Source organism: Zingiber officinale, chromosome 3A (genome assembly GCF_018446385.1).
Source record: "Zingiber officinale cultivar Zhangliang chromosome 3A, Zo_v1.1, whole genome shotgun sequence".
Lineage (NCBI taxonomy): Eukaryota > Viridiplantae > Streptophyta > Magnoliopsida > Zingiberales > Zingiberaceae > Zingiber > Zingiber officinale.
Genome location: NC_055990.1, coordinates 60,759,750 through 60,785,883, shown reverse-complemented (window position 1 = coordinate 60,785,883; position 26,134 = coordinate 60,759,750). Strand labels below are relative to the sequence as shown.

At 39.4% G+C, this 26,134-nt stretch overlaps 1 protein-coding gene across 1 annotated transcript; it reads right to left on the bottom strand.

Annotated features, from left to right (window-relative positions):
• Positions 1-788: 788 nt before the first annotated feature.
• On the bottom strand, positions 789-1,870 carry LOC122053776 (transmembrane protein 45A-like). Its single transcript, XM_042615745.1, has one exon. It carries the CDS (start codon positions 1,795-1,797, stop codon positions 922-924), a length of 876 nt encoding a protein of 291 aa, XP_042471679.1. The 5' UTR covers positions 1,798-1,870; the 3' UTR covers positions 789-921.
• Between the last annotated feature and the right edge of the window lie 24,264 nt (positions 1,871-26,134).

The window sequence follows — 26,134 nt, the reverse complement described above, 5'->3', positions numbered from 1 at the left end:
CTCAATGTCTTTTGTCAATTTGATGTTTGAGGACATAAATATAATTACGAAAATTAGATCAACATATAAGACCTAGTTCCATATCATTCTGAACTCTTTAGGTCTATCAACCAATTTCGATTGCATAAATATAATTATGAAAATTAGACGAAAATATAAGATCTAGTTCCATGTCATTTCGAACTCTTTTGATCCATCAATCGATTTCGATCAAAATTGATTGATGGACCTAAAGAGTTCAGAATGATATGGAACCAACTCTTATGTGTTCGTCAAATTTCTTTTATTATATCTGTGCCTGAATTAATTATTATGCTATAACAATTGATTGGAGTAAATTGGAATTGGCAAAAATGTGTACATATGTGATTTGAAAATTTTATAACTTGTATACGTTATTTAATCATTTCAGAACTTCGTGGTTCGAAAATTTACCATATATTCTATCAATGGATAGCTCACCATAACATTATTAATGACAATATTAAATGATCAATCAATTAAATTAATAATTATATCAATTAAACAGTAATTTATTATTTTAAGATATTTTCATTAGATGATATTAAAAAAGAAAAGCAAAATATATCTATTATTATATTATTTGTTATGTTTTGTTGGAAATTCATAATATATTATTTGTATATAATGAAATTATAATTCACGCTTATAAAATTTAAAATTATTTTCCTTTTTAAAATGAATTTTTAATTTGCATACTTATATATTTAATAAATTTTTTTTTTTAGTTTTTAGTTTTTTAATTTCTGTTTATTATAACACTCTTATTAATGGCAATTAGCTAATATTTATTGGGACAAGATTCTCATAGTAGAACAAAAGTAGTAGTGCCACTAAGTCTTCTACGAGGTATACATAGAATTGCAAAGCATCGATCGGTTTACTTAGGACATCCATGTCTTAAAAGGCTCCAGGGACCTGTTTGAGTTGTTCTGAAACAGAGTATTCATGGCTTATCTCCAGAGTGCCAACTGGTGGCTCCTCGAGCTTCCTGTACTTCTGTGGCGACTTCACGCTCGGCATCGGCCTCAGACACAGATAGGCTACAAAGATACATATCACAGCCAGCGTCCAACTATGTTGCATGTTCGCCAATGTCACCGCCCTCATGCTTGCTTCCTCCGTGTGGCAGGCTACAGCGCCACGGCCACGCTCCGGCGAAGACACGGCATAGCACCCCTTCGGCACCAGTGCTGGAACCCACAGCACGAGCCCCATGACTATGAACCACACCCCTTGGAACAGCACCGACACCGACCTCACCAGTGTGGCCACGAAGCTGCCGGGGAATCCAGTTGTCATCACTGTGGCAAGTGCAGATGCGGCGACTATGAGCTGGAGAAGCCAGTGGTAGTGCCCCTCGAGCCCGGTGTGGTCTGCTGAGTGGTAGTGCAGCAAGAAGAATTCTTGCCCGAAGACAGAAGCGGCCAGCGCGCCCACCAGCCCTGCGTGGGAGGGCGAGGCTGAGTCAGCAGCGAGGGCAACAGAGGCATAGATTATGACATGGAGGAACATGGTGGCATGCTCGAAATTGTTGGGTTGGAAGGAGAAGGCAAAACGGGGATAGTCAAGGAGTTGGAGGACGGCGGCGAGAAGGCCGAAGGAGATGAGGAGGTAGAGCTCTAAGTGTTTGAGAGTGGATGAAGGAAACCAAGTTGTGGAGGAGAAGGTGGAAGGGCCGTTGAGATTGTAGGATTTGGTAGTGTTGAGCGTGTGCCAGAGGCCAAGCATAGTGAAGGCGAGGCCAGGGACGACATGACCCAGCAAGGTTCCCATGGAAGTTTATTATTTACGCCTATGTTTGGTTTGGATGAGCAAACCCTTAATTCGATGCATGCTCCTTATTCTCCTCATCGATTTATAAATTGTTTAAGTTCATGCATGATCACATTCAGGACGTGCAGTCAAAGGAAAGGAGATAGTGCCACAACATTATTATTGCCTTTAATTATTGGTGGAGATCTACGTGCGAACTTTAAATTTTGTAGCAATAATAATTCTAGTGGAAGAAAAAGACAACGGAGTTGCTTCATTTAGAACCCTACAAGATGAAGTGGACAAACTGTATGCATCGTTCTCATCTTCGATGAGAGTGCATTTTGATGTCATCTTTATCTTTCCAATCCAATGCATGAACCAACCAGAGTGTTACAGTGTAACAAATTTTTTGTCCCCATGGAAAATGATGTATCGGCTTAAGATCGCATAGATCAGTAGATGTGACCAAAATATAAAATTACTGCAACAGGTCTCTTGCCACATGAACATGTTTTTACTTTGATCATCTCTTCTCTAAGTAGACAATATATCTTATTGTTGTTGATTGCTATTCTAAATATCGTCCTAGTTTTTCGGTATAAAAATTTGTACAAGCGTAGAACTATCCTACCTATCCATGTGATCTACCGAAGATAAATTTGGATTGCAAACGATGCTTAACATTATTAATCCAAATTGTCCTTCAGAAGTTAAACTTGGATTGGAAACGATACTTAACATTTTTACTTCAAGTTTAACCGATGTGATCTTTCTAAGTTAAATCATATTACAGAAGTTAATCAAATATCTATTTCAAAGATTGACTTTCAGGTTAAACATGGCGAGACACTAGACCTTCTTGGGTATGAGATCATCCACCACTTCCTAGACAAAACCTTTCAAAGAAAACAGATATTTAACTTATTACAGTAAACTAGATTTAACTATAGAGACTTCAATAGAAGCACAATATTGAAAAATTAAATCGATAACAAAAACGATAACATAAAATCGATAGCCTCTTGTGTTTGATTTTTCAAGATCTATACAAAGAACATGAACTAGTTATGATGCGGAAACAAATAACTAGTTATACCTTTCTTTGTAACTTATAGACCTTTTGATCTTCTGTTTTATTCCTCTCCTCCTCTTGGACGTCGTGTGGGCGATGATCTACCAAGATGAAATTCACCCAAGCTCCTTCTTTTCCTCCAAGATTCTTGAGCCACCAAGGGATGCAAAAATAGGAAACTCCTTCTCTTCTTCTTCTTCTCCAAGTAGTCCGGCCACCAAGAGATCTCCAATGCTTGATGCCGCCGGCCCTTATGTTTCCTTTCCTCCAAGCAAGCCGCCAACCCTCAAGGAAGGAAAACAAGGGGAGAAGGGAAGGGAAGAGGGGTCGACCACCAAAGGAATAGAAGAGGAGAAAGCCTTGGTTTACCTTTATGAAGGCACCCTCTACCTCTCTTTTATAATCCTTGGTCATGATAAAAAAGAAAAGTTTTAAATATAATTAAAACTTCCTTATTTGTGGCATCCCTTTAAAAAACGAAATTTTAACAACAATTAAAAGCTCTCTTTTCAAAATTTCCTATTGTACATGGCAATAAAAGAAAGTTTTAAAATTAATCTCTCTTTTAAAACATGTAGACAACTACAAAAGGAAAGATTAATTAAAATTTCTCTTTTTAAAACATGGGTACAAAAAGGAAAATTTTATCAAAAAAATAAAATCTCTTTTAAACATGATAGATAACTACAAATAAGGAAAGATTTTGAAATTAAAATCTCTCTTTAATCCTTTGTAGATAGCTATAAAAGAAAAAATTTTAAAATTTTAAAACTCTCTTTTAAAACCATGAGGATGGTTATAAAAGAAAAGTTTTTAACAAAATTAAAATCTTTCTTTTAACCATTGTACATAACTACAAAAATGAAAGATTTTACCAAAATAAAATCTCTCTTTTAACTATTGTAAATTACTACGAATAAGGAAAGATTTAACAAAATTTTGTTTACAAAACTTCCTTTTATTTTACTTTGGCCGACCCCATGCTTGGTCACCAAGCATGACTTGGCCAACCCCTACTTGGGCTCCATGAAGGTCTTGGCCAGCCCTAGCTTGGGCTCCAAGCTTGGCTTGGTCGACCACAACAAGATGGGTAAGAAGCTTGGCTTTAAGTAGATATAAGGCTTTATAAATAAGAGGCTACAAGAGGGACCGAGAGGAGGAATTGGTTTTGGTCTCCCGATGAGCTTGAGCTTCCCGTGTTCACACCGAACACCCAACTCAAGTTCATCAATAATAATTCATACCACTAAAGAGTTATTATTACACTACCGCACCAATCCCATATTACAATATGAGTTCCTTCTTATCATAAGTGTGTTAGTCTCCCTATGTTTAAGATATCGAATGCCCACTAAATAAATGAGTTACTGACAACTCACTTAATTAATATCTAGCTCCAAGAGTAGTACCACTCAACCTTATTGTCATGTTGGACTAAGTCCATCTGCAGAGTTTATATGACAATCTTTATGAGCTCCTCAAGGGGACATCATCAACCTAGATTACTAGGACATAGTTTGATTCTATAATCAACAACACACCATATAAATAATCTCATTTCCCAACTTATCGGGCCTATTGATTTATCGAACTAAATCACACTCTATGATAAATTAAAGAAATAAATATTAAGTATATATGCTTGTTATTATATCATGATTAAGAGTATGCACTTCCATAATAATAGAGGTTTTGTACTTTTATGTAGTCAGTATAAAAAGAAATTACCTCAAATAGTTCTGCTCAATACATTCATAGTGTACTAGTGTAATTTTATAGTCAAGATAAACTAACACCAAATTACACTACAACCACTCCAATGGTTTGTCTCATTCCATCTTGGTTGTCAGCTACTATTTATAATTTATAAGGAACTGATAACATGATCTTCTGTGTGTTACCTCACACCATGTTATCTATAATATAAATTAAATGGACAACTACACTTAGCATAAATGTGGACTTTTGACCAATGTGATTCTTATAAATGTTTATACAAAAGCTAGGCTTTTAGTATACATCCTAATAATCTCCCACTTATACTAAAAGACTATGCTGCCATATATGTTGCCATACATCTGATTCCTATTCCTTCAACATGCCCATCAAAAGCTCTTGCCTTAAGGGCCTTAGTGAAAAGATCCAGGTTATTTGCTAATGCAATTTCAGTGACAACAACTTCTCCACATTATATGATGTCTCGTATTGGGTGGTACTTGCGCTATATGTATTTACTTGCCTTATGGGCTCGTGGTTCCTTCGAGTTTGCTACTGCACCACTTATTATCACAATACACTGTAATAATTTTGGGCAAACCAGGAATTACATCTAAGTCAATCATAAAGTTTCTGAGTCATATAGTTTCTATGGCTGCCTCAGAGGCTGCCACATTCTCAGCTTCCATGGTGGAGTTTGAAATGCATTTCTGCTTAACACTCCTCCATTGTTATGGCTTCACTTCCTAAAGTACATACAAAACCCCGAGGTTGACTTACTATTTTCCCAATCTGATTGGAAATCCGAATCCGTTTAACCCACAAGGAGCAACTTATCTGCTTGGTAAACCAACATATAATCTCTAGTCCTTCTCAGGTACTTTAATATATGCTTTACGGCAGTCCAATGTCCTAGTCTTTGGAGACATCTCTTTAGATAAGGGTACTCCTTGCCTAAAAGATAGATAACCTTTCTTGGAGTTTTGCATGCTAAAATGAACTAGGATAGTATCGATATATGAAGCTTGGGATAAGCACAATATTCTTTTCTTCCGATCCCTTATTACTTTGATCCCAAGAATATGTCTGCATTCTCCCAAGTCCTTCATATCGAATTGCTTGGACAACCATACCCTTATTTCTGACAGCACTTTGATATTGTTGCCAACTATCAAAATGTCATCTACATATAGTACAAAAAATACCATCACGTTTCCGTCACACTTCATATATACACAAGACTCATCCAGACACTGAATAAATCCATAAGACTAGATTACTTCATTAAACCGGATATTCTAAGATCTTGAAGCTTGCTTCAATCCATAAATAGACCGATTGAGCTTACATACAAGATGCTCTTTGTCTTTTTCAACAAACCCCTCTGGTTGCTTCATATGGATATTTTCTTCAAGACTTCCATTAAGGAAAGCTGTCTTGACATCCATTTGCCAAACCTCATAATCCATATGAGCAACAATAGATAAAAGTATTTGGATAAACTTAAGCATAGCTACTAGCGAAAAGGATTCCTCATAATTGATTCTCTCTTTCCAAGTATATCCTTTTGCAACAAGCCTTGCTTTGAAAGTTTCCACCTTCCCATCTGTCCCTCTTTTTATTTTGTAGATCCATTTACATCCAATAACTTTTACACCATTTGATGATTTTACTAGCTCCCAGACCTGATTAGAATACATAGATTCTATTTCAGAGTTCATTGCACTTTGCCAAGATGTTGCATCTTTATCTTGGAGTGCTTCAGCATATGTCCGGGGATCAAGTTCATGTTCACCAGGGATCAAGTCCGAAGACTCTCCCAAAAACATGAATCTATCAGGTTGCCTAACAACCCTCCCACTACGACGAGACACTTCTTGTAGTTGTGCATCATTTGTGACACGTGTTGTAGTTTCTTGTGGTATCTCATCTTGTACAATTGGTACTAGTTTAGATGTGTCTTCTCTAATTTCCTTAAGAATAATTTTACTCATGGGCTAGTGGTTCATTACATAGCCCTCTTCTAAATATCGGACATTGGTGCTGACAATGACCTTCTGATTTTTAGGACTATAAACCTCCTTTCGTTTCTCTAGGATAATCCACAAACAAGTGAACCGCTGTTCATAATTCTGACTTATCAGTGTCTCCCTTCAGCACATGTGCTGAACTACCCCAAATCCGAATATGCTTTAGACTAGACTAACTCCCATTCCATAATTCTATGGGAGTAGAAGGTACTATGTTCACTGCCGTTTCCAGAGTATATCCCCAAAATAAATTTGGTAATTCTGAATAACTCATCATTGATCTAACCATTTCCAAAAGAGTCCTATACCTTCGTTCTACCACACAATTCTGTTGGGGTGTACCAGGTGCAGACAGTTGGGATTTAATCCCAGCATCTGATAAGTAACTCCAAAACTATCCTAAGAGGTACTCTCTACCACGATCAGACCATAGTATCTTGATACTTTTAGCATGACGTTTCTCCATATCAGCTTTGTACTCTTTGAACTCATCAAAGCACTCAGACTTGCAGTGCATCAAGTAAATGTACCCGTATCTCGAATAGTCGTCTATAAAATAGATGAAATATTCGAAACCACCTCTTGCCAGGATAGTCATAGGTACACACAAATCAGAATGAACTAATTCCAACACATCTTTGGCTCTATATCCCTTAGCCTTAAAAGGTCTCTTGGTCGTTTTTTCTTCCAAGCAAGACTCCCAGGTTGAAAAGTTTTCCACCACCAATGAACTCAAAAGTCCATTGGCTATTAACCTTTAATCCTACTCAAGTTAATATGACCTAGCCTTAGATGCCAAAGATATGTTTGGTTCATTTTCAAACCTTTAATTGGCTGCTTTCTCTTATTTGAATTAGAAGATGTGTTATTAATGCCCATTTGTTGTATCGTGAGAGTTATTGGATTTAGAGTATACAAATTATCACCTAATGTACCAGAACAGATAACCACTCTATTTTCTTGGCAACCACTTTATCATCAAAAGTAACAGAATATCCATCCTTAAATAGTTTAGAAATTGAAATCAAATTCTTTCTAAAACTTGGTACATAAAGACAATTTCTCAAAATAAATGTTTTTATTCCTATCAAAGGATAAACATCTCCCACTGCAACAGGCGCCACTTTCGCAGCATTGCCCATATAAACAGTGGTTTCTCCTTCATGTAGTTGTCGGGTTTCATGGAACCCTTTGCAGACATGATCAGTGGCTCTTATATCTACACACCAGGTGCCGGTAGATAACATCACTAAACATGTTTCAACAACTAATGAATAAGATACACCTATATTGTTCTCACTTCTGAGAGGACAATCCATCTTAGTGTCCAAGTTTTGTTTCCAATCATTATAATTAGGACTAGTAAGTCTATTCTCTAGACAGCTAGGGGATTGAAAACCATTCCAAAGAATAACAAAATATTTGGTCAAGACCAACACCTTAAAACCGTATACAAATTCAAATATTTGTAAGAGAAGGTTTTATCCATTAATTTTATTATCTTGTCAACCTAACTTTATGACAAATAAAATTAATAGTTGGTCTATCTCTGATCAAATATTTGGTCAAAACCTTAGAATTTAAAATAATATTGATTCCTCAAACAATATCATTTAAATTCACCAACACCTCAAATACCGTGAATTTTGTATGCCACGATAGTGTGGGCGTATACAAATTCAAAGATTTGCAAGAGGAGGGTTTTACCCATTAATTATCATGTCAATCTAAAATTATCTCAAACACCATGAATTTTGTATGCCACGATAGTGTGGACGTATACAAATTCAATCATTTGTAAGAGGAGGTTTTACCCATTAATTTTATTTTGTCAACCTAACTTTATGACAAATAAAGTTACCTCAAACACCATGAATTTTGTATGCCACGATAGTGTGGACGTATACAAATTCAATAATTTGAAAGAGGGGGTTTTATCTAGCTTTATGACAAATTAATAGTTGGTTTTTCTTCGGTCACACAAATAATAGCAGTGATTCCGATGGGGAGGATACTATTAAATGTGCCTAAGTGTATACCATTACTTGATACTAAGTCCACTAAATGGAATTGTGCCCCTTCAGATGGAGAAGATCACACACATCCTAAATAATTTCCTATAATCATCCATTAAGGAAGTTTGATCTAGTGATCTGCAAACAAACTCATCCGATGTGGAGGAAGGCACTCAGAGCCAACACGTAAGTTTGAATGCATCACTTACAAATTAGTAATGGAGACTGTGGAATTTAATTAAATTCCTCTCTCACTTAGTTATTTAGAACGAGGAATTTTATCATGCACACAAGCACACACAACATAAAAGACAATAAATAAGAAAAATAATTTTCCAACTATTATGGCCTTTATCCATAACTGTCCTCTGTGTGTCATCAACCCTAGCTGCTGCCATCTTTAGCCACCGCCATCGGGTCTAGTCGTCGTATATATCTTGCTTCTTTTTCAGCTGCGCCTTTGGTCCTCAAATAGTCCCACACCTCGCAAAGATACGATCCGCGAAAAAAAATAAAATTTTACATTTATCGATCCTATATTCCACAAAGGAATGTACATATAATCTAGATCGAACAAAATATAAAATCCTAATAACTAATACAGCTTTTGCTGCATTTAATATTACAATCATCCACACACATAAAATGCCCTCTACATGTCCGAGGGTCCAATCACATTCAAACACAATGTAACGACCACCCTTCTTACTACTACTCTCTAAGGGCGACTGTTACCTAACTATTACTCTACTCACTAGTGTTACTTGTGCTATTATAGCAACACTTAGATTTATCATGGCCCCAGAGGAAGTCCTACCGAAAAATTTCGGTAGAGTCTCCCCTGTACCGGTGACTAAATCAACCATACAGACACTATATACACAGCCATAGGCGGCTGGAACATACTTTTTCACAACCACGCAGTATAATAACACAAAAAGAAAAAGAAACTACCCTAGCAATAGCAAACAACTATATCACTCCAACATTAGGACGTATCAAACTACAAGTGTAGAATAAACTTAATTACAATATCAAACTACATTAGGAGCCTTTGTCAAGTAACCCCTATAGTTGTGCTTGTAACTCTTTCAACTCTGCTGGAGATATGCGATACGGAGCTTTTGAAATTGGACCGGTACCAGGAACCAATTCAATCTCAAACTCCACTTCTCTGTTGGGAGGTAGTCCAGGTAGCCCTTCTGGAAATACCTTTGGATACTCACAGACTACCCGAACATCTTCCTGCTTGGGTCTTTCTTGTTATCTTTGTCCTTCCAGTTCTGATTACTTGACTGGGTTCTCTGTTTCCCCACTGGCTTGTCTTCTATCTTGACTGGCTTGTGTTGCGTTTGTTGTGCCTTGTTGCTGTTCAGATAGTGCTCACTAATGCCCTGCTGACCAGCTCTTCACCAATCAATGGTAAGTGAGTTTCACTACTCACATTACGTGCTATTTCTGGTCTCAGCATTCGGAGCGTCAGTCTGACTCGTTCTTTCACTGTACTTACTAACTCTAGGCAAAGGTGAGCTAGCCTGTTAAATCTTTTGACCGCTTCTTCTACTGGTAGGCCGCCTTGTCTGAATTCCATAAGCTCTTCATACTATTTATTGGTGATCCGTTGACGGAAGGCTTTTTCGTAAAACTCTATCTCAAAGTCAACCCAGCTCATCTGGTTGACTGCTCTCTTACTCTCCACTCGCTCCCACCACATACAAGCACCTCCAGATAGGCAGAAAGAGGCACACTTACCCTTCTCGACTTCTGGTCAATCAAGAAGCTCCATTGTGCTCTCAAGTATCTTGAACCAAGCCTGGGCATCCCAGGGCTCAGTCGTGCCTGAGAATCTTTTTGGTTTAAGCTTCAACCACTATATCAGGTATGTTTCTTGTCTTCTAGGTGTTGTGGCAGCTTCTAGGGTAACCGATAGGACTTCAGTCACAACTGGGGTCTCCACATTAATGGTTGGGGGAGTGGGAGGAGCTGGCTTCTGATTGGCCATTAGATTGGCAATCACTTGCTGCTGCTCGCTACTTGTCTCTGAAGTTGAGCAACAACTTCAGAGAGAATAGGCCCAGGGGTTCTAGGCTCTTCATTCTCCTGAACTCGGTCCTCAGTATGAATGGTACGGGGACGTCCTCTTCTTGACATCTAATTATGCAGAGGAAAAGGCTTGATAGCTTCTCTAACCCTTCTAATCATACTTATATATGAATATAGAAAAGGGAAACAAAATCTTCTATCTTACTTAAGTATTCAAAAACAATTACTCTATACTGCAGTTAATAATAAGGAAAGCAGAATAAAGAAAGAATTTAAATACTTTCTTACTTGGAGACGGCAAGGATGATGCTGATGTGTGTGTGATGCTGGAGAATGGAACACAACTCTGATACCAACTGTAACGACCACCCTTCTTACTACTACTCTCTATGGGCGACCGTTACCTAACTATTACTCTACTCACTAGTGTTACTTGTGCTATTGTAGCAACACTTAGATTTATCACGGCCCCAGAGGAAGTCCTACTGAAAAATTTCGGCAGAGTCTCCCCTGTACCGGTGACTAAATCAACCATACAGACACTATATACATAGCCACAGGCGGCTGGAACATACTTTTTCACAACCACGCAGTATAATAACACAAAAAGAAAAAGAAACTACCCTAGCAATAGCAAACAACTATATCACTCCAACATTAGGACGTATCAAACTACAAGTGTGGAATAAACTTAATTACAATCTCAACTCATAATAATATTTAAAGAAAACTAAAAGAACTCTAAACAAGTAGGTCTTGCAAATTTGCTAGCAAACTCTGGATCTCTCCATAGTCCAGTCATCACACACCTTCATCACCACCACCTTGTCGCCTTCCTTTCATACTTTAGCTTTTCCTTTATCTGCAGTAGGAGGAAAAAAATAGATCTATAAGCGAAACGCTTAGTAAGTACTATACTATCTCACAAAAACTCGAAGTGCATAAAAATGCAAACGATACTGAAACTGAAATGCTAAAAGAAAAGCTACATGTACTCATCTAATAGCAAGGTACTCAAATAAACTGTATACTCATGATATACCAGAATAAAGCTGAATACTGGAAATAAAACTAATCATGCTCACTAAACTGATAAGAAAAGTAATGGAACTCATGCTGTATGCTTAGAATTAAAGGAACTAAACTTCTGCAAATTCTAAACATAGGTGATACTTGTTTCATTTACTTATAGCTTTATACTTGAAATTAATCTTTTAATTTCTTTTACTTTTCTTTCTTCTTCTTTTTCTTTCTTTGGGCCCTAGAGACTGTTGTAGTCCCACAGGGTAAAGACCTCGGTCTTACCAGGGTCGAGACCTCGGAAACGGTCACCTGGATTTGTTTAACGACAACCTCGGAAGTCGGGTACTAGCCTCTTACTTTAATTTACTTGTTATCTCTTTTTAACTAGACCTTGGTCTTTTTCTTACTTATAGCTGCTCATTATAGTAAGGAAAGTCCAAACTAAATGCTATGTGCATACATGTATATGCTAAAATCTGTTCATGCATATCTTAAAGCAAAGGAAAACAAAAATCAGCATACTACTATATGTTATATCTGTTCATGCACATCTTAAAGCAAAGGAAAACAAAAATCAGCATGCTACTATATGCTAAAATCTGTTCATATGAATACTAAAAATCTGCACATGTGAATAACAAAAATTTGCACACGTGAATCATTAAAGATCTACGAATGGAACAGAATTAAAAACTAATACGGCTCATGCTATTCTAATACTGCATACTTTAAATAAAGGCTGCCCTTCTAACTAAATAAGGGTTGTTCTTGCCCTTTGAGTTGCAAGGAAAATGCTAAACCATTCTAACTAATTAAAGGGTTGTTCTTGCCTTTTTGAGTAGCAAGGAAAATGCTAACTGCATGCTTAAATAACAAAGGTTATTCATGATCAGAAACATGGAAATCCAAGGCTAAGATACTAAACTTAAAACTAATCATGTGCACGGAATTAGCAAGGAAGAACTAAGCTACAATGCGAAATTCTGCATACAAAGAGATCTAACTACACTAAAATTCTGCACTAAAATTCTGCTCATGATATTCTAATAGCCAAGGTGACTAGAAAATATTCCCGTGTATATCTAGTGGCAAAGGGAAATGATCATGTCCAACTAATAGCAAACAAAACTGGAAAATAAATCTACACATCATAACTTATTTCCAACTAAGCAAAGCAATAAGAAAGGTTACTGCTGCCATCAAACGTCTATTTGATAAAGAAATTTTCCCATCTACTTGCAATGGAAATCTGCACATCTATTAGAAATAGAAGACTGCTCATGATCAACTAATAGAAATCGAAACCACATGTTAACCCTAAACAATTTATTCGTTTATCTCAGATTTCAACCAAAACAAAACCCCTAGCAAGCATAGATTCGGCTCAAACACAATCCTACATGCTCAATCAAGCTAAACCATTTCTTGATCCTTCTTTGAAACCCTCGGCACAGGACTACCCAAACTTGAAATGCTAATGATCAAGGGATGTTTGTGCCCATCTGCACATCCCCAATGAAAGACAAGCTTGCTGGAATTTATAGGCAGCAGGTAGGTATACAAGGATACAACATTGAAGTGCTAAAGGCATGCTTAAAACACAATTGAGTACTAAAATTAGAGGGTTGTTTAGATTATCACCATTGAGCAAGGAAAGAAAACTCTAGCATATGATTCTACTCGGCATTGTGAAATCCGGAAGCAAGGACAGAAAACCCTAGCATACAATCCTACTCGGCACATTCAAATCTGAAGTAAGGAAATGAAAATCTGAAACTCGGAGCTACTCCTACCACAGGTGAGTAGTACTTACCCTTGATTGCTTGGACTTACAACCGAGAGGGAGGGGCGGCTAGGGTTCCGGGTGGAGCTCGAAATCTCGGTCTCCTCTTGTGCTCACGGTCCCTCCTTGACGAGAGAACCTTGTACTGGTGAAGAACCTCCGGAGAATCCCCTCGCCGGCCGCCGGAATCGTGCCCTAGCTGTTGCTGCGTTTCCGCCCGATAGAAGAGCCGCCGCGTACGTGAGGGAGGAAGAGAGGTTTCGGGAGGATTTAATTCCTCTCTTAACTTAACCTCTTTTTATAACCTAGGGTTATTTTATTAAATACTATACATTAATTATTTGTCACTGCATATCTGATCAGCACCGACCGCTAGCCCAGTTGGTCAGCCGACTTTTAACCGAAGCCACAGATCGCAGCTTCGATCCCTCAGCCGTGCCCTTTATTTTTCAATTTCTTTTAAATGTTCCAACTACTGCATATATACATTTTGTTCCATATATATTCACAAAAGACCCGCGGCTAACTTGGTTGCCTCACTTCGCTTAAGGCTTATGACTTGTTCGAGGTCTACGGGTCGAATCTCGGCTTACACAATTTTTTGTTAAAATTTCTTTCGTTTAATAAAACTACCAAACACCCTCCAAATATTGCATAAAAATACTTCAAAAATTTCTAAAAATCTCTAGAATATTTTAAAAGCATTTCCAGATATTTTTGAGGACATTTAGAACTCGAAATAGGGAAAATTGGGTTGTTACACACAATATGGCCATAATATTTCGATCTAGGATGCCTGCAACCACAGAATTAACTTATTTGCACATCCTACTATTATCATGCTAAATTATGTATGACATGTGCATAATTAAACTAAAAACCAAACACACAGAGGCTAAAACCTAGCTCGGATACCAATTAATGGTTGTCACTCGAAATACCGTCCTAGTTCCCCTGTACAAAATTTTGTACAAGTATAGAACTATCCTAGCTACACATGTACTCTATTGAAGATAAATTTGGATTGCAAACGATGCTTAACATTATTAATCCAAATTGTCCTTCAGAAGTTAAACTTGGATTGGAAACGATACTTAACATTTTTACTCTAAGTTTAACCGATGTGATCTTCCTAAGTTAAACCATATTACAGAAGTTAATCAAATATCTATTTCAAAGATTGGCTCACAGGTTAAACATGGCGAGGCACTAGGCCTTCTTGGGTATGAGATCATCCACCACTTCCTAGACAAAGCCTTTCAAAGAAAATGGATATTTAACTTCTTACAGTAAACTAGAATTAACTATAGAGACCTCAATAGAAGCACAATATCGAAACATGAAATCGAAAAATAAAATCGATAACAAAAACAATAGCATAAAATTGATAGCCTCTTGTGTTTGGTTTTTCAAGATCTATACAAAGAACACGAACTAGTTATGATGCGGAAATAAATAACTAGTTATACCTTTCTTTGTAGCTTATAGACCTCTTGATCTTTTGTTGTATTCCTCTCCTTCTCTTGGACGTCGTGTGGGCGAGGATCTACCAAGATGAAATCCACCCAAGCTCCTTCTTTTCCTCCAAGACTCTTGAGCCACCAAGGGATGCCAAAATAGGAAACTCCTCCTCTTCTTCGTCTTCTCCAAGTAGTCCGACCACCAAGAGATCTCCAATGCTTGATGCCGCCGACCCTTATGTTTCCTTTCCTCCAAGCAAGCCGCCGGCCCTCAAGGAAGGAAAACAAGGGGACAAGGGAAGGGAAGAGGGGTTGGCCACCAAAGGAATAGAAGAGGAGAAAGCCTAGGTTCACCTTTATGAAGGCACCCTTTACCTCTCTTTTATAATCCTTGGTCATGGCAAAAAAGGAAAGTTTTAAACATAATTAAAACTTCCTTATTTGTGACCTCCCTTTAGAAAATGATATTTTAACAACAATTAAAATCTCTCTTTTCTAAATTTCCTATTGTACATGACAATAAATGATGTTTTAAAATTAATCTCTCTCTTTTAAAACATGTAGACAACTACAAAAGGAAAGATTAATTAAAACTTCTCTTTTTAAAACATGGTTACAAAAAGGAAAGTTTTATCAAAAAATTAAAATCTCTCCTTTAAACATTATAGATAACTACAAATAAGGAACGATTTTAAAATTAAAATCTCTCTTTAATCCTTTGCAGATAACTATAAAAGGAAAGATTTTAAAATTTTAAAACTCTCTTTTAAAACCATGGGGATGGCTATAAAAGGAAAGTTTTTAACAAAATTAAAATATTTCTTTTAACCATTGTAGATAACAACAAAAAAGGAAAGATTTTAACAAAATAAAATCCCTCTTTTAACCATTATAGATTACTACGAATAAGGAAAGATTTAACAAAATTTGTTTACAAAACTTCCTTTTATTTTACTTTGGCCGGCCCCATGCTTGGTCACTAAGCATGGCATGGCCGACCCTTACTTGGGCTCCATGAAGGGCTTGGCCGACCCTAGCTTGGGCTCCAAGCTTGGCTTAGCCGGCCACAACAAGATATGTAAGAAGCTTGTCTTTAAGTGGATATAACGCTTTATAAATAAGAGGCTATAACAAGGACCGAGAGGAGGAATTGGTTTTGGTCTCCCGATGAGCTTGAGCTTCTTGTGTTCGCCCTGAACACCCAACTCAAGTTCATCAATAATAACTCATACCACTAAAGAGTTATTATTGCATTACTGCACCAATCCTATATTACAATATGGGCTCCTTCTTATCATGAGTGCGTTAGTTTCCCTGTGTTTAAGATATCGAATGTCCACTAATTAAATGAGTTACTGACAACTCACTTAATTAATATCTAGCTCCAAGAGTAATACCACTCAACCTTATTGTCATGTCAAACTAAGTCCACCTACAGGGTTTACATGACAATCTTTATGAGCACCTCAAGGGGACATCATCATCCTAGATTACTAGGACACAGTTTCATTCTATAATCAACAACACACCATATAAGTAATATCATTTCTCAAATTATCAGGCCTATTGATTTAACAAATTAAATCACACCCTTTGATAAATTAAAGAAATAAATATTAAGTATATATGCTTGTTATTATATCATGATTAAGAGTATGCACTTCCATAATAATAGAGGTTTTGTACTTTTAAGTAGTTAGTATAAAAAGAAATTACCTCAAATAGTCCTGCTCAATACACTCATAGTGTATGATATGGGTTAGGTTTTAAGGGTATTCAGATGAGGAAAGAAAAGGAAGAAAGAGTCAAAGGAGGAAGGCCAATATCGGCCGATACATTCTTGCCGTATGAAGGTAAGTCAATATCGGTCAATACATGCTTGCCGTATAAAGGTAAGTCAATATTGGTCGGGACATACCTTCAGAACAAAGGTAAACCAATAACGGCCGATACATGCCTGCCGAACGAAGGTAGGCCAATATCGGTCGATACATGTCTGCCGAACGAAGGTAGGCCAATATCGGTCGATACATGCTTGCTGTATGAAGGTAAGTCAATATCGGTCAATTCATGCTTGCCGTATGAAGGTAAGTCAATATTGTTCGGGACATACCTTCAGAACAAAGGTAAACCAATAACGGTGAATACATGCCTGCCGAACGAAAGTAGGCCAATATCGGTCGATACATGTCTGCCGAACGAAGGTAGGCCAATATCGGTCGATACATGCTTGCCGTATGAAGGTAAGTTAATAACGACCGATGCACACTCCAGAGCAAAGATAAACTAATATCGGCCGATACATTCCTGCCGAACGAAGGTAGGTCAATATCGGTCGATACATGTCTGCCGAACGAAGGTAGGCTAATATCGGTCGATACATGCTTGCCGTATGAAGGTAAGTTAATAACAACCGATGCACACTCCAGAGCAAAGATAAACCAATATCGGCCGATACATTCCTGCCGAACGAAGGTAGGCCAATATCGGTCGATACATGCTTGCTGTATGAAGGTAAGTCAATATCGGTCGATACATGCTTGCCGTATGAAGGTAAGTCAATATTGGTCGGGACATACCTTCAGAACAAAGGTAAACCAATAACGGCCGATACATGCCTGCCAAACGAAGATAGACCAATATCGGCCAAAAGGTTAATGAATACTTCAGAAACATGTTGGATAAAATATTATTTTGACACGGTAAAGATACAAATAGAAGTCACGTGAAGAAGAATCATACATGAATATATCGAATAGAATAATTCAGGATAGAGAATATATATTTTTTGGCGGGAAATATGCTTTCAGCTTGTCTTGCAGGCGCTAAACGACAAAGAAGGTACATCTGGGGTACAAAAAAGATTCCTTAAAAATCATCTTTCCGAAGTACACAGCTGATGTCATAACGAACTCTAACAAACCGGGGTCCACTTCATGACTGCGGAGGTTATATGAAGTGGTATAAAAGGGGGAATCCTCTCCGTTGGCTAGGTAAGTTCAGATCCCTAATTTTCTTGCGACTGTTCATCTCCTTTCTTCTTCCTTCCTCGACATCAAGAGAGATCACTAATTTGAGCGTCGGAGGGCCTAGCCAGGGATTCCCACCCCGGTCTTAGGTCACTGACGATAGTGTTGGTTGGTCTCTTGTGCGCAGGGAGCTTCGGGAGCTTGAAAGTTCGGTTTTCTCCTATTCGGACGGGGATTTCTTCCTACTTATCCGATTTCCTTCGGTAATTCTGGTTTTCTTCCGATCCTCTTTGGGTTTCTCGGGTCGAGGTTTCACCGGCATTATTATTCGTCATTATAGTGGGTTTCCTTCTTCCGGATCTCCTTCACGGTCAGCTTCTCAGACAGGATCAAATTTGGCGCCGTCTGTGGGAATTTCACCTGAATCTGAGACTACGTGATGGAAGAAGCTGGGAAGTCGAACCTACTTACTATCAGTCACAAGGATTTGGATCTCCTCATTAATTCTCATGTTCAGAAAGCCCTACAACAACAGCAGCAACAACTGCAAGCTCATACTGGGGCCACTCTGCCGACGGCTCATCATCCGGCGATATCAACTACTGAGCATAGGAAAGGAAAGGAGATGGAAGGAGAAGAACCTTGGTATTTTCCTCCAGCTACTGTTTCTCCAACCAGGCGTCCACGAGCCTTCCTTCGCACTCCCTAGGATCCAGGGGGTAAGAGGCCTGTGTTCCAAGAATCCTCTGGTGAGGCGCCTGACAGAGAGAAGCGTAAGATTAAAATGATAACTAGTGATAGTTCACCAGAAAAGGTCATCTCCCCATTCTCACAAAGTGTATTAGATGACCCACTTCCTAAGCGATATCAGAATCTGCAAATTGGAGAATATACCGGAACCACAGATCTGGAAGATCACTTGTTAAAATTTGAGAATGTAGCCTTGTTGCAACAATTCTCCGATGGGGTGAAGTGTCGGATGTTTCTCACTACTCTTGGGGGAGCAGCGCAGCGCTGGCTCAAGAGATTACCTGAAAAGTCTATTCGAAAATTTAAAGATTTCAAGAAAGTTTTTCTACATCATTTCTCCAGCAACAAAAGGAATCATAAGACCCCTTGGAGCCTATTTTCAATTAAGCAGATGTCTAAAGAATCCATTCGGGCATATATTAAAAGGTTCAATCAGGTAGCTATAGATGTACCTAATGCTACTACTGAAATATTAGTAAGTGCTTTCTCTCAGGGTCTAAATGATAATGATTTCTTTAAAGATTTGGTAAGAAATCCTCCTGTTAATTTTGATTCCCTGATTGAACGTGCCACTAAGTTCATTAACGTAGAAGAAGCCCAAGCTGCTCGTAGGAAAGAGGGTGTTCCCTCTTCTCCTACTCATGCAAAGGAGAAGGCTTCGACCCCGGTACCCCCACCAAGAGGACCTAGAACCACTCATCCACCTCATCGGCAACCAGATTATCGTCCACAAGCTGTACAGCATGTAGAGATGCAGCCGGAGGCACCGAGGAGATGGTGTACTTATCATAAAACTAGCAGTCATCACTCTGATGACTGTTTTGTTTTGAGAAATAGACGAGTCAATAAAGAGCGCTATCAGAGGCAGAACTATTACCGGCAACAGTACCCCAGGCAGCAAAGTCCGCTCAAACCGGAATATCACCTGGATAGAACCCGGCAAGAAGCAATACCGGTCCCAACTGGTACCAGCCAAGTATCAGATAAAGCACATTCCGAAACCACAATGACTCATCAGGAAGAGAATAGAAACAATGCTGCTCGGGGTAATATTAACATGATTACGGGCTGATGGGGATTCTAACAGAGCCAGAAAAGCACATGCCCGAAGATTGGAGATTCATGCAGTAGGATGCAGCATGGAACGAGCAGCCGGTCCTGAAATAAGTTTTGGGCCCAAAGATCTAGAGGGGATAGAAATACCTCATGACGACGCATTGATCATCAAAGCTGTGATAGCCAACTACGCCATCGCTCGTACCTTCGTAGACACTGGCAGCTCAGTCAACATTATATTCAAAAAGGCTTTTGATCAGCTGTAAATTGATCCAATGGAACTTCAACCGATTGCAACTCCTCTGTATGGATTCACAGGCAATGAAGTGCAACCTCTGGGGCAAATAAAGTTGGCCATTTCTTTGGGGGAGGAACCCCTGATGAGAACCAGGAGATCTTATTTTATGGTGGTAGATGCTCCATCTTCTTATAATGTGATATTGGGTCGGCCCGCCCTGAATGAGTTCAGGGCGGTCGTTTCTACTTTCTGTTAGAAGATTAAGTTTCTCGTGGAGGATCAGGTCGGAGAAGTACGAGGCGATCAAAAGACAGCCTGAAAATGTTACGTAGAAATCATTCGAACTGAGGCCAACACCGCTCGGAAGATTCAAAGAATGGAAGTTAATGCCATTCGCGAAAAGCAGCCCGTCTTGGTTTATGAAGAAAAGGAAGAAGTTCAAATCCAAACTGGGCGGCCAGAAGCTACCACCTACGTTGCAGCCGATCTTGATCCTGATCTTAAAGCTGAGTTGGTGCAATGTTTGAAGAAGAATAATGATGTGTTCGCCTGGACTCCCAAAGAAGTTTTGAGCATTTCTCCTACCGTCATGGAACATTCCTTGCATGTCTTCCTGGATGCCCACCCAGTCATGCAAAGAAAGAGGAGTTTTAGTGCGGAACAGAATCAGATTATCAAGGAAGAAATAGCCAAGCTTACGGAGGCCGGATACATCAGGGAAGTGCAATTCCCAAGCTGGTTGGCTAATGTGGTGTTAGTCTCTAAACCTGGGAATAAATGGCGAGTGTGCATTGACTTTCGAGATCTCAACAAAGCTTGCCCGAAGGATTACTATCCCTTACCCAGGATTGATCAACTGGTTGATTCTACTGCCGGATGCGAATATATTTTCATGCTGGATGCATATCAAGGTTATCATCAAGTCCCCTTGGCCAAAGAGGATCAAGAAAAGGTTAGTTTTATAACATCTGAAGGCACTTATTGTTATAATGTTATGCCCTTTGGACTAAAGAATGCAGGAGCAACCTATCAAAGGCTTATGAATAAGGTCTTTCAGAAGCAGATTGGTAGGAATATGGAAGTATATGTTGATGACATCTTAATTAAGTCTCTTCAAGCTGCTGATCTGTGCAGGGATATAGAGGAGACTTGCAAGACATTAAGACAGTATGAGCTCAAGTTGAACCCAAGCAAATGCTTGTTCGGCACGAAGGGAGGAAAATTCCTAGGATATATGGTGTCCGAACGGGGGATAGAGGCCAACCCGAGCAAGGTCAAGGCATTGCAAAGCATGGAGCCACCCCGCAACCTGAGGGAAGCTCAAAGATTGACAGGCCGAATCACAGCCTTGTCTAGGTTTATTTCTAGATCAGCTGATCGTAGTTTCCATTTCTTTAAAATACTCAGAAAAGCTAATAAGTTTCAATGGAATGAGGAATGTGATAAGGCTTTCCAAGAATTGAAAGATTTTTTGGCTACCCTCCCTGTATTGGCTAAACCTATAGCAGGAGAAACTCTGTGGGTATATTTGTCAGCTAATGAAAACGCCGTAGGCTCTGTATTAGTCAGACAGGAAGGAAAAGAGCAACAACCTGTATATTTTTCTAATCATTTATTAAAAGGAGCGGAGTGTAGATACACTACACTAGAAAAACTGGCCTATGCTCTAATATTGACTGCTCGGAGGTTGCGCCCATATTTCTTAGCACATGAGATTATTGTCTTAACCAATTGCACTCTCGGACGGGTATTGCTCAACCAAGAGGCATCAGGACGGTTAGTCAAATGGACAATCGAGCTTGGGGAATATGACATCCAATATCAACCCCGCTTGGACATCAAGGCACAAGCTCTAGCAGATTTAATCATAGAGGTTCAAGGCCCAAAAGAAGAAGATACCTGGAAAGTTTATGTGGATGGCTCTGCAACTAGACAAGGCAGTGGAATTGGTATTCTTCTTATATCCCCAAGAGAAGACAGACTTCAACTCTCCATTAGATTAAATTACAGAGCTACCAACAATGAGGCTGAATATGAAGCTCTAATAGCTGGTTTACAGGCTGCTCGGCATGTAGGAGCAGCTCGAGTCCTTATATATTCTGATTCTCAGCTAGCAGCTCAACAATTATCAAGTAATTTTGAAATCAATAATGACAGGCTCAAGTTATATGCTGAGGCATTCGATAAGTTGAAATCTCAATTTCAAGATGTGAGCATACAAAAAATTCCCCGATCGGAGAATCAGGTGGTAGATGAATTAGCTAAACTAGCCTCTGCTATAGTACCATGGAGTCTTGATCGACCAGTGGAACAGACCCTGTTAATTTCCTGTATTGAAAGACAGACTGATATAGAAATTCAGGGTGATTGGCGAGTTCAAATTATATTATATTTACAGCAAGGTCTTCTTCCGAGAGATACAGAACAAGCCAGGGTATTTAAGAAACGAGCTGCTCAATATACCATGGTGGGGGAGCAATTATATAAAAGGGATTTTTCTAGACCTTTGCTCAAGTGTGTAGGCACAGAAGACACCCAATTTATTTTACAGGAGGTGCATCAAGGCTCTTGTGGTAGTCATATAGGAGGAAGATCTTTGGCTCATAAAATCCTCTTAGCGGGATATTTCTGGCCCACTCTACATGAAGATGCCGCTAAACTGGTAAGAACTTGTATTTCTTGTCAAAAGCATCAAAATATATTACATCACCCTACCCAGTTATTAAGAACCTCTATAGTCTCGTGTCCCTTTGATCAGTGGGGTATGGACATAGTAGGTCCATTTCCTATGGCTACTGCACAGAGGAGGTTCCTGTTGGTGGCCGTGGATTATTTCTCTAAATGGGTGGAAGCAGAACCACTTGCTAGAATCACAGAAGACGCGGTCATTAAATTCTTATGGAAAAATATAATTTGCAGGTTTGGCATTCCTCATAAGTTGGTCTCTGATAATGGAAGGCAGTTTCAAGGCGATAGAATCCTAGACTGGTGTCAGAGTTATGGGATTACCCAGGCCTTCACCTCTGTGGCTTACCCGCAGAGCAATGGTCAAGCAGAAGTAACTAATAGGGAGATTATTAGAGGACTGAAAACTAAGCTAGATCATATCGGAGGTAGCTGGGTAGACGAGTTACCCAGTGTTCTCTGGGCATATCGTACTACGCCTCGTGAAGCTACAGGAATCACTCCTTTCCAGTTAGTCTATGGAGGAGAAGCAGTAATCCCCATTGAGGTAGGAGTAGAGTCTGACAGAAGACAATTGTATGATGAGGATAATAGAGACCGACGACTTATGGAGCTGGACCTGATCGAGGAAATAAGGGATAAAACTGCTACTCGTCTTATATCATATCGACAAAGGATGAGACAGAATTATAACAAAAGGGTAATCTCCAGATTCTTCCAAGTAGGGGATTTGGTATTGAAACGAGTTAAGCCTGTGGGAGATGTTAGCAAGTTGGCACCACAATGGGGAGGGCCTTATAAAGTGATAGAAAAGCTCGCGTCAGGCTCATACTATCTCCAAGATGCCGAAGGAAGAATGTTGGAACGCCCTTGGAGCGCTAATCATTTGCAACCCTATCGAGCCTGATTTGATCATATTACTTTAAATATGTTCACAGTTATTGGAATTCCCAGGCGAATTAAGATACTTGCAGTTTATGTACTTTGTTTTTTTGATGAAAGTCAAGCAAGATAAATATTGACACAGGAAATAAATGTGGTTTATACAAATTGATAAGTATCAGGAGAAGCCTCCTTTCTATTTTTTAAGCAGTAAAATAAGGGGAAATCATAAAGGCCTATTCAGCTTCCCTCAAGGAATTACAAGCCAACACGAGGTTAGCCCAAGTATTATACTTTCGTATGAATCAAAGTCGATCGGGAAAATTCTATGAAGTAACCCGGACGGACCTTCATAGGAAGACTCGGAGACTATAAACCAAAGTCGATCGGGAAGATTCTATGAAATAACCCGGCGGGCCTTCATAGGAAAAACCGGAGACTATAAACCAAGACAGATCAAAGTCGATCGAGAAAAGCCTATGAAGTAACCCGGTCGGGCCTTCATAAGAAGACTCGGAGACTATAAACCAAAGTCGATCGGGAAGATTCTATGAAGTAACCCGGTGGGCCTTCATAGGAAAAACCGGAGACTATAAACCAAGACAGATCAAAGTCGATCAGGAAAATTCTATGAAGTAACCCGGACGGGCCTTCATAGGAAGACTCGGAGACTATAAACCAAAGTTGATCGGGAAGATTCTATGAAATAACCCGGCGGGCCTTCATAGGAAAAATCGGAGACTATAAACCAAGACAGATCAAAGTCGATCGAGAAAAGCCTATGAAGTAACCCGGTCGGGCCTTCATAGGAAGACTCGGAGACTATAAACCAAAGTCGATCGGGAAGATTCTATGAAGTAACCCGGCGGGCCTTCATAGGAAAAACCGGAGACTATAAACCAAGACAGATCAAAGTCGATCGGGAAAATTCTATGAAGTAACCCGGACGGCCCTTCATAGGAAGACTCGGAGACTATAAACCAAAGTCGATCGGGAAGATTCTATGAAGTAACCCGGCGGGCCTTCATAGGAAAAACTGGAAACTATAAACCAAGACAGATCAAAGTCGATCGAGAAAAGCCTATGAAGTAACCCGGTCGGGCCTTCATAGGAAGACTCGGAGACTATAAACCAAAGTCGATCGGGAAGATTCTATGAAGTAACCCGGCAGGCCTTCATAGGAAAAATCGGAGACTATAAACCAAGACAGATCAAAGTCGATCGGGAAAATTCTATGAAGTAACCCGGACGGGCCTTCATAGGAAGACTCGGAGACTATAAACCAAAGTTGATCGGGAAGATTCTATGAAGTAACCCGGCGGGCCTTCATAGGAAAAACCGGAGACTATAAACCAAGACAGATCAAAGTAGATCGAGAAAAGCCTATGAAGTAACCCGGTCGGGCCTTCATAGGAAGACTCGGAGACTATAAACCAAAGTTGATCGGGAAGATTCTATGAAGTAACCCGGCGGGCCTTCATAGGAAAAACCAGAGGCTATAAACCAAGATTAAACGAAGTCTAGAGGGAAGACGCTTGGAAGTACGCCCGGCGGGCCTTCATAGGAAGACTCGGAGACTATAAACCAAAGTCGATCGGGAAGATTCTATGAAGTAACCCGGCGGGCCTTCATAGGAAAAACCGGAGACTATAAACCAAGACAGATCAAAGTCGATCGAGAAAAGCCTATGAAGTAACCTGGTCGGGCATTCATAGGAAGACTCGGAGACTATAAACCAAAGTCGATCGGGAAGATTCTATGAAGTAACCCGGTGGGCCTTCATAGGAAAAACCGGAGACTATAAACCAAGACAGATCAAAGTCGATCGAGAAAAGCCTATGAAGTAACCCGGTCCGGCCTTCATAGGAAGACTCGGAGACTATAAACCAAAGTCGATCGAGAAAAGCCTATGAAGTAACCCGGTCGGGCCTTCATAGGAAGACTCGGAGACTATAAACCAAAGTCGATCGGGAAGATTCTATGAAGTAACCCGGCGGGCCTTCATAGGAAAAACCGGAAACTATAAACCAAGACAGATCAAAGTCGATCGAGAAAAGCCTATGAAGTAACCCGGTCGGGCCTTCATAGGAAGACTCGGAGACTATAAACCAAAGTCGATCGGGAAGATTCTATGAAGTAACCCGGCGGGCCTTCATAGAAAAAACCGGAGACTATAAACCAAGACAGACCAAAGTCGATCGGCAAAGTCCTATGAAGCAACCCGGACGGGCCTTCATAGGAGAAGCCGGAGACTATAAACCAATATGAAGCAGAACCATCGGGAAATTATATGAAATACATCAGATGAGTCTTCACAAAAGAGATCAAAGATTCTAAACCCGTGCAAGATATAAATAATCAGAGAATCTCCTGGCTTCGAAGCCTAATTTCGAGAGGGGATTCCATAGAGGAGCCCAGATATGTGAAAGTGAAAGTTTTACTCAAAAGTCGTCCGGGATATTATATTCAGCTCGGAGGCCAATAGTTTTATACAATTTCATATCCAGTCTCAACTGAGATTATTCATCCTCGGGGAGATATAAAGCACGCGGGAGGTTACTTAAAAAAGAATCCATCAAGATAAGGCTCCGCTTTGAAGGATGAGCAAGGAATTTTTTAATAAAATTTATATT

Excerpts from the sequence above, each read along its gene's own strand:
- LOC122053776 (XM_042615745.1), bottom strand. The coding sequence starts at position 1,797 with ATGGGAACCTTGCTGGGTCATGTCGTCCCTGGCCTCGCCTTCACTATG.